The sequence below is a fragment of the Styela clava genome, chromosome 9 (assembly GCF_964204865.1).
Source record: "Styela clava chromosome 9, kaStyClav1.hap1.2, whole genome shotgun sequence".
Lineage (NCBI taxonomy): Eukaryota > Metazoa > Chordata > Ascidiacea > Stolidobranchia > Styelidae > Styela > Styela clava.
This window is the reverse complement of record NC_135258.1, coordinates 6,368,935-6,379,247: the sequence shown is the minus strand read 5'-3', so window position 1 is coordinate 6,379,247 and position 10,313 is coordinate 6,368,935. Positions and strand designations below refer to the sequence as shown.

General features: G+C 37.5%; 1 protein-coding gene across 1 annotated transcript; it reads left to right on the top strand.

Moving 5' to 3' along the window:
* The first annotated feature begins 2,671 nt into the window (after window positions 1-2,671).
* LOC120340133 (uncharacterized) lies at window positions 2,672-6,674 on the top strand. The gene is made up of 5 exons (XM_039408391.2): window positions 2,672-2,809; window positions 4,448-4,619; window positions 5,035-5,131; window positions 5,428-5,548; window positions 6,459-6,674. Exons 2-5 carry the CDS (start codon window positions 4,471-4,473, stop codon window positions 6,536-6,538), a joined length of 447 nt encoding a protein of 148 aa, XP_039264325.2. The 5' UTR covers window positions 2,672-2,809; window positions 4,448-4,470; the 3' UTR covers window positions 6,539-6,674.
* Window positions 6,675-10,313: the final 3,639 nt, after the last annotated feature.

Here is a 10,313-nt window from a genome sequence, read left to right as displayed (position 1 = left end):
TCTGCATAAACACTTGGCAGCGAGGTTTGAACAATTCAGTCATAAATAATGTCATTCAGATATGAATATTGCCATTCAAGCTAATTCCATAACTTCACAGATAGTTCAAGGCAGAGGTGTGTAACAGACCTCCTCCTAAAAGTCATATTAAGTGTTACCCTTGACAAAAATACGATTTTACTCCATCAGGCATAAAATCTTAATCCGGAAGTTTATGTTTAAAAAGGCGCTCACATTAGTAAAAATAAGGAATGATTTTTGCTCTTGTCGCTCCGTTCAATATTCCGCCGTTTCGCCCGGTGATTTGAATCGGAATAAAATTATGGCCCAACCCTAACCTGGTACACATACTACGGGAGTACCGCCAAGGTGATAAAAAAAAAACATTTGATATGCCGATGAAATGAAGGAGGCCTAACCCATGTATTCTTGGTTTTCACGGACTCCTATGGGGCCCATCATATATGGGGTAGAATCGGGTAATGTGAATATTGGCCAAGATAGACCACCACCGAAGCTTGTTTGTGGCTTGCCAATCACCACGCTAAGGCCAGTATTGAGTTGAGGGAAGACTTGTCAGACGAAAGATAATTACAGAAGTCATTAATGTTTATTCGTTTAATTATCACTTTTGCTGTATAACAATCAATTTTGAAACCCACTAAAAAAATATCTTGTACAATCACAAAAATTTGAACCAGAATAAATTTGAATATATTGAAGCATGGTGAAATTGTGTGTTAAGTCAATCTTAAGCCAGACTTTCAGTCGAATAGACATGCAGTCTGCGGATAAAGAGTAGCTAGCTGCCTTCTGATTGTCCAGCTATTGCCATGGCTTTTATGACTCCACAGGTACCTCCGAAGTATTTGAACCAAGTTGGCGGACACCGGAACGTGGGTTAGGCCATAGTTACAGGTACAAATACCACGGGAGTCACTTGGCTAGTCCCCGAAATCGTAATATAACTAAAATAAGGAAAACTGGAATAAAATTATGGCCTAACCATAACTTGGTACATATACAAGGTTCAGGTCTCCGCCATCTTGGTTAACATACTTCGGGAGCACCGCCGCACACGGGTGAATCGATTCCGATAATTATAGAAATAATGAGAGCTTTTATTATGACGACCTTTCACCGCCAACTAAACAAAGCCCAGTACCAAGTTGCCAGAAGACGTCCAAGAAAATTTTGTTGAACTTCTATTATTCGCGGCGCAATGAAAATCAGGAACTGCAAAAAATCACCAATATGCAATGCCACAGAATCTAGTCGTCGTAGCCGCACTTCCAACGCAACAAAGAATGCAATAATCATCGTGTTGAGGGTTTTTTCAAACAAAAGATAATTATATTTATGACAGGTATTGATTTTTATCTTTCGTTTAATAATTATTATTTTTGAAGTCTAAGGAAACAATATCTTTGACACTCAAGAAATATAAACCAGAAGAGATTTAATAAATGAAACTTATGAAATCTTGCATCAGTTCCATATATAGACAGATTTCTAGTAGAATAGACATTTAGCTGGAGAATAAAGAGAAGAAGCTCTCTGGTAGGATTGAACAGTCATGGCCTTAGAACAGTGGTTCTCAGACTTTTTAAGTCGCGCCCCCTTTTTAGAATTTGGCAAGGTCTCACGTCCTACCTCAAAAATAGTTAGATAACAAGAAGCTACAAATAACAGATAGTAAGGCGAAAGTATTCAAAAAACACGTTGATAAACACGTTGATAAAGATCAAATCTAACAAATACTTTTATTTTCAATTATATAAGTCTCCCATACTACGGTTAAAAATAAAGAATAATTTTGTATTCGTGTCTGAATTGAAAGTCGGATTCGGAACGATTCAAGATATAAGTGCTATAAAACGTTCAGGGTTCAGGTATATTTAATAGCACTCTCTCGCAATGACGTATTGGCAGCAATGTGAGAGTGATATGCCGATTATAATGTTCAACATAAGGGACTTAAAGAAGGCAATCGTGCCATTGGTGAAAAAGCATCGTATGAACTGTGTTGTTTGAAAAAAAAAGGATTTTTTTGTATTCACAGATTCGGATTCGATTTACAATAATTGAGTGCGGGAACCTTTATGATTCGGGTATTAAATTGCACTGTTTCACAATAGCGTTCCAGCTGTCAATCAAGGTGAACATATTGCACATATGAATCATAAGACAATATAACACGTTACATATGGATTAATAGGAATTCAATCTCTGATTTATTCAATTTTTATAATGAATAAAATGAAAGTTAAATGTTGGCAATCGTGTTCAGGTACATACATTCAGTAAATTTACAATACATCCAATAAATCATATGGAATAGTTGCATTGAAAGGATTTTAGCGTAATAGAAAGGAAACCAAGATGTCGGCAATTGTTCTCATGCGAGGATGCATTTTTTCGCCTTTATTCACTATATTTAAATGGTTGCACAGATGCAAAATATAATTTAATTAAGGAAAATTAATAAAGATAACGAATAACAAAATGAGTTTCTTGATAAAATAAATATAGACATTTGAAAGGGCGCTAAGAATGCCATTGTGTCATTTGATAAGACATCGCCTGAATTGTCGGCCATTGTGGTCAATAGAAATCCATTCATTAAATCATACATGCATCATTATTGTAGTATTTTAATATGGATATGTTTACTATTGTTCACTATCAATTTCTTTGTAAATGCGCAGGATACAGATTATGCAGGTAGAAGTTATAAAGCCACGCTTCGGAGTGCGGGATAACACAACAAGCCGAAGAGCAACGACCAACAGTTTGAAAGGAAAACAAGGTATTTATTTTCATTCATTTGGCTAATAGCTATGTTCATTGGGATTCGAACCCGGGTAGATATAATCTACGGCAAAACCGAGATTAATATGCGTCGTTGCGTTAAATTCATAATCTATTCAATTTTCCATGTTTTTGGTCTTGTTCTTGGTCATCGGGATTCGAACCCAAGTCATACATTCTGCAATAAAACTGAGATAAACTATGCGACCTTATTACTTATCGATCTTAAGATCGGTAAGTATATTGATAGGTATTTGTCTGTATGTATGTATGTCTGTCTGTCTGTCTGTGTGTCTGTTAGATGCACGCGATATCTCACGAAAGCGAGATTGAATCTGCTCCAGATTTTGCATGTGCATTCATCTTATCTCGGCCCAGAATCCTATTGATTTTGGGCGAATTATGTCGTATAATTAGCGAGTTATCAATCAATTATTGATATAGTGATCTAGATTTTTGTAAAGCGAGAGAATTTTGAAACCCGCCGAGTGTGTGTGTGCGATGAGCAGTGCGCAAGTTACAAGAGCGGATGAATCGAAACTGCAGTTTCTGTTTTGGGGGATCCCCTAACTATCGATCGATAAGTCTTCGGTTTCCAACCGATATTCTCGTGTTATATACTTGACCTCTTTAACTCTCTGTTTTGTTGACTTTCAGTAACATAGTTAAGGATGGATTTTAGATTCAAGACGTTCATAGTCATCTAAGAATTTATGTCCAGATATGTGCGAATTCATAAGTTTCTATCGTTTATTTTGCCGTGCTAATTCTTCTGGCATTAACTGCAGACATTGCGTTGTTGGATTTTTTTGCTTTGTTTTACTGGATATAAGCGTATATATCTGGGCGGTGTGACGCATTGTGCTACGCTCGCCACCGCACCTCTGATTACCAAACGTGTGGTGCGTGAGGTGGTTCGCGTAACCGCTTGTCGGCTTCCTCCACCCCCAAGCCCACGCATCTGAAACAAATGGCTGGCTAACTAATCCATACCTGACATGAAATGGTTACCGGGCGAGAGGCGTGGTTCGCCATATGAGTAAGCCGTCATAGCTACTTTCCTCTCCCCCGGGTCAAATATCTAAATGTTATCCTACGTGGAAGATTTTGCCTTGATTCGTAGCTTATGTCTAAACTAGGCTCAGACAAGCAATCATTCATTAGAGAGCTTTCTGTTTGCTGTAATCTATCTACCTTGTTAATATAGTTGGCATGGGACACAAACCACAAATCTTAAGACATAAACATTGATAGGTCTTATGATCAAACCTCCAGTCACACGCCAACATTTCAACAAAGAGATATCGACATGTCTCATTGGTGCTCATGTGCACCAGGAAGGCGCATATCCTGAACATAGTATGTGAACCAGGTTAGGGGTATCAGGTTGTGCGTTATATTGGTGCACATACTACGGGAGCGCCGTCTCATTTTTCAATAATTAATGGATTACTGACTATTAAGTTTAATCACGTCATCATAACTTTGATGACCGCCTGACCGTATCACTCCTGCATGTCACACCAAACTAATTTATTACTTGGTATTCTCTGACTGTTCTTTCATTTTGATTGATAAAAAAATAAAATCTCTCTCTCTCTCCATGTGTTAATTTGTTGACATTATCACGTTTCAGAATAAACAAAATCTTCAACGAAAATGCGTCTGAAAGTTGCAGCTATCCTCGTTGTCGCAATCTCTCTCCTATTGGCGGAGGAGTCTTATGGGGGTTGGGGGGGCTTCTTTCGAGGAGCAAAAAGGGTAGTAAAGAGGGTTGTGAAAGGCTACAAATATGCTAGAAGAACTAAGTAAGTTTTTACTAATCATATCTTCAAATAGTTAATAGTGGCGGATATTAAAACAAATTCCTAAGTGTTTGAAATTTTGCATTGGGTTTTCACAAAAGGCATATAGATTATAGATAATGCATTTGGAATTTCGACGTGATTCAAAAAAGGACTCATTTACTAAGTATTTATTCAAGTTATTTAATTCGAAAAAATTAAAGGCTTAAATAATGATAAGCCGTTTTTTTTACAAATCAAATAAAATATTTAATGTCTAAACTTAAAATGATCAAAAACCGGAATAGAAATTTTTCTTTTCGCTTAGTTTTCGTGAGATACGGCACCAAAAATAAAAGAAAACCTGTAAACTTACTTCAGGACCACCATGTATATATTCATCATTAATTAGAATACTTACAGCTTTATATTTTTATAGATTGGGCCACATTGCAATTGAATTGGGCAAAAAGGCCCTTAAAAAGAAATTGGGCTTAGACGAAGAGATCACTAAGCTGAGAAAGCTCAGAGAGAAGGTAACTTGATGTTAGCTGTTGAAGTGTATTAAATCGCGTGTTACATATATCGGGTTCCAATCCCATGTCCACCATCTTGTCCAAGGTGTGTTAACTAAGTTAGGAAATGTTGAACCGGAAAGATCACGGTCTTTCCAAAAATATTAACTTCTAGTTATCTATCACTAGAGGTTACGCGAGACTAACTCCCTAACCCTTATCATTGTCTTTGCGCTAGTGCAGAGGTGTGCAACCTGCTTTTACGCGTCCCTTGATATTAAGCTTCAAAAATCAAAAACAACTTTCTTTTTGTTCAGGACGAAGAAGTCTATATACACGCAATGTCCCTGATCGCTGACGAAATTGCCGCAGAATCTGGAGATGGTGAAGCTCAGATCATGGTGGAAATGTTGGACGAACTTGCCAGAATGCCTGACGGTAAGTTTATATAAAAAATATATTTGTTATGAATAAGAGAGAATTTATTTGTAGAGTGTTGAAAAGGCGCTCCAGAAGTATGTGTACCAATTGGATGTAACTAATTTTGTTCGCCTATTTTACATCAAGTTGTGTAAAGGGACTGTAATCTATGGACAGGGTAATATTCACTTGGCTAACACAGACAGTCTCCGAACTCGTAATAGAACTAAAATAAGAAAAATCGGAATAAAATTACGGCCTAACCCTAACCTGGTAAACACACTACGGGAGTACCGTTAAAATGTTTAGAGATAAGCCAGAACTCTACGATTCGGCAACTGGTCAAATGACTACATTTTACACATTGTAAGTTTCTGAGTTTGAACCTACTTCTAGCTCTATCTGAACGCTTAACCTAGAATGTTGCGGATATCACTGGAGTGCGCGAAGCAACTTTAAATTGAATAGATAGCAATTGCACGTGTGCCATTCCTCCCCCCTATTAAAATATGACTTCCGTTTCCCTATTATCGCGTCATTGTTTCTTTTTTTTGGTTTAAATCAAATGATATTCTTACCAATAGAACGTAGTATCGTCGATACTGTAAGAATGTTTATTTTTGTTTTCCATATCACTGGACAAGATAGATGGTTGTCCACTACCTTGTTTGCAGCTAAAAGTTTAAATAAGCGCCGCATAGAGAAATTAAATTGCTATTACGAGTTCGGGGGCTGTCTGTGTAAGCTCATAGGTTTCCGTCCCTTTACAAAATTTGATGTAAAGTAGGCGAACAAAATTAGTTACCTCCATATTGTACACATACTTCTGGAGCGCCGATTTTTGTCACGAACAGCCGATTTTCTATCCAACTAATTTTTGGCTCTCACCAAGAACATACAGTATTAACCTTTTTTACTTCTATTTCAGAGGAATTCGACCAGTTCGTGGCTGAGCAAGAACTTGAACAAATTGCAGATTCCGACGAGCTGCTGTTATCAGATCATTAAAATGGAGTTTTCTGACGGACAGACCTACCAAGAGACGACCCGTTTTCATTTGATGTTTCATTTTTTTTTATTGTTTCTAACAGATATTGCAGATTCAAAAAAACAAAAACAAAAAATATAAAAAAAATGGCGCCACTATAAATTGCAGTTGTATTTTATTTTTTCCTGTCACGTACAGTATTAGATAAGATATCTTTAAGATAAACGTTGTTCTGGGAACCGTATATAGAAGCATGTTCGATCAGTGTTGGGTACTATAACTTCGAGTCGCGTACATCAAGTCGAATTACTCTTTACTTACTCCCTTTTCGAGTCGAATCGAGTCTGAGTGATAGAAGATTTTGAAATTGCAGTGTTGGGTGCTTGAACCTCAGGTCAAATCAAGTCACGTGTCATCCAAATTTAAAGTCATATTAAATATTTAGATCAGGGGTGTGCAACCTACGGCCCGCGGGCCAAATCCGGTCTGCAAGGAAAAATTGTTCGCCTCACGGGAATTGCCACGTTTCGAAGGTGTGCAGGCCTCAAAACGAGTTTTTAATTTAGAATAATCGGTTCGTGCGAGTAATTTCAATATCTCACAATGCCCCAACAGCCAGCTTGTACGAAGAGAACAACGCATGCCACAAGATCAATAACCGAATAATTTTGTACCTGCAACTACCAGAAAGGATATGTTAAATAAAGGTAAAGCCGCGGTTTCATCCAGTTATTTGTATTTGGCCCTCCTGTATTAAAGGTTGCACACCTCTGATTTAGATAAGTTACACTCGCGGCTAATCTACTATGAGACCGAGTCGTTTCATTCAGATAACTCGACTATCTTCGATTCATTGATAAATAAATATGACTCGTGTCCAACTTGAGTCAATTCAATGACTGTAGCAATATATGCGAAGCCTCTTGGCTTCAAATAGGCGGTGTCAATCCATTAGAAATTATGGAAGACTCGACGATCAGGCGAATACATTTGAGTACTAATTACTGATCGTCGAACACTTGACAGAATGCTACAATAACACAGTTATATTAATGTCCTTATTGCGGTGTTTTAATACTTCCAAGATGGTCTAGGACAGTGGTTCCCAACCGCTGGTCCGCGGACCGGTACCGGTCCGCGAAGCATTTTCGCCGGTTTGCGGGAAATTTCATTTTGTTGTTTTTCTCAATCGCTTTACCGGAGCCGAAAAGACGAAGTTGCGTTAGTTTATTACGCAATTTCTCTTCCGCCGTCATATTGCTGTTTGATACGTGCGGGATGGCCCGGCGACGTCTTGGCGCCGAGTAATCACACTTTTGGATTTTTCGGTTTCGATTCATCGCGACAGCGCTCCGTAAAATCTCGCAAGATTCAGAAAACCGGAAATCAGCATGCGTGCTTTTTCCGTTCTGCATGCTCCAAAAAAAAGTTTGAACACGATGCTAAATGTAAACGATGTTATGAGTTCTGTCCAAAGCATGCAAAGTCAATGTAATTGCTTATGTTTATGCAGGATTGCCAGAACACATGTTTGGTAATTGGTATACGATTGCATATAAGTGAGAATCAAAATTACTGGCTCATGACTAGGGTTACCATACTTTTGTGATCTCGAAGCGGGACGCGTCCAAAGACCATAGCTGTAATTTTTGCGCCTTTAAATGTTACATTGACGGCCTACATTTAAAACCATCCCGGCCGTCTTCATTGACCATATTGTAATCGAAAGTTCATGCGCTGTCTGTCTAAATATCGTTTCAGTTTATCGTTTCAGTTCGATAATAGAAATAAATTTACGTTAACGTTATTTAAGTACCCTTTTGGCGTACGCGGCTTACACGTAACAAAATGTAGCAATTATCCGCTAACAAAACAACGAAATAATCGAGATAGCGATCGGAGACCGCCGACTTATCAATCTTCCGCAAAAAAAAAAATCCTTGTCATTGATTAATTTAATTAATAAAAAACAATAATTCATTAATTAATTAATAACTCGCTAATTATACGACATAATTCATCCGAAATCAATAGCCTCCTGGTCCGAGATATCATGAATGCACATGCAAAATTTGGAGCAGATTCAACCTCTCGTGTCTTACAGACAGACAAATAAACAAACAAACAGACAAATAATTATCAACATACTTACCGATGAAGATCGATAAGTAACAAAACCACGCATCCACTTTCAGTAAGAAGGCTAACGGTACGCTACACAGCAACAACAGTTTTAGGAAAATTCGGATATTGGTCTAATATTATTTTAATTCATGGTATTGTTCATATATCATGCTGACTGGTTGAAAGCCAAATCGGGACATTTGGCTAACCTGTCGGGACCCGTTGAAAAGAGGGGCTGTCCCGCCAAAAGCGGGACGTATGGTAAGCCCACTAATAACGGAAGTGATTCCTGTCCCAATTTTACACGATATTTGTGAATTAATGACACTTACAATCGTGGTTTCATCGGAGGTTTCCTATGATTTCCGAGGACGACTGGATTCCACAGATAGATAGATGTGAAACTTATCAAACTTAACCAAAGGTGCGATACGGATTGTATAATGAGCAATAGATCGATTCTGCGTTTTCATTTATTTTTTTAATTATCTAAGTATCCCATGCAACTGTTGAAAATGATAAAAGTTGTATTCGTGTCCGATTTGGAAGTCGGATTTGGAACGATTCAAGATATAAGGGTTCTAAAACGCTTAGGGTTCAGGTATATTAAACTGTACTCCCTCACAATGACGTATATTTGCAGCAATTTGAGAGTTCATAGCTATTATAATGTTTAACTGAAAGGACTCAAAGAAGGCAATTGTGCCATCAGAAAAGAAAGCCTCGTGTGAATCGGCACAATTGTTTTTTGAAATTGGTGGCACAATTGTTTCTGTATTCACATATCAGGATTCGATTTGTTATAATTGAGTGCGGAAACGTTCAGGATTCAGGTATTAAACTGCACTGCTTCACAATGACGTACTAGCCGTCAATCAGGGTAAACATATTGCATATATAAATCATAAGACAATATAACACGTTACATATGGATTATTAGGAATTCAATCTCTGATTTATTTGATTCTTATAATGAATAAAATGAAAGTGAAATGTCGGCAATTGTGTTCAGGTGACAAAACATTCAATAAATCATATGGAAAATAATGGGTACATATGTTAAATACAAAAAAGCGAAGGAAAATGAATTAGAATAAACTAGTATTATCTTGTATAATTGAATTTTAATGCATTTTAATGCAATTGAGTTTTAATGCATTCATTTACCTTTGTTCTATTGAAATAGATACAAAGTTCCAATTATAAAAATTTATATAACTTTAGCTAAAAAAATAAAAAAAATATATGACGATCTGTTATACTTTTCACTCCAAAAAAGGTCTATGAAAGCGGCCACTGCTGGTCAAGGAACTAACATCGTTTGAAAGATCTCGAATCCTTCCGGTTCAGCATTTCCTAACAAATTTATTACACACTGGGTGATGTGGCGGCAACGGCTTTGAAATCGATGCCAACATTGTTAGATCTGACGCTTCAACTACTGGAGTCCGAGATTTCCCAAACTTTCTGGGCCTCAGACCCATGTTTGTCAATCTTATTTTGGACGGACCCTCTCGGCCTGTATTTTGTCATCATATTGGTAAGAGCTGGAAATGGTGCCTCACACACGTATGTCGTTGCATAAGGGAATAAAATTTTATTTAAGGTTTTTGACAGCAATGGATAGCTCTATTCGTCCGCAACGCCCAGCCAAAAAGGCTTTTTGATTGA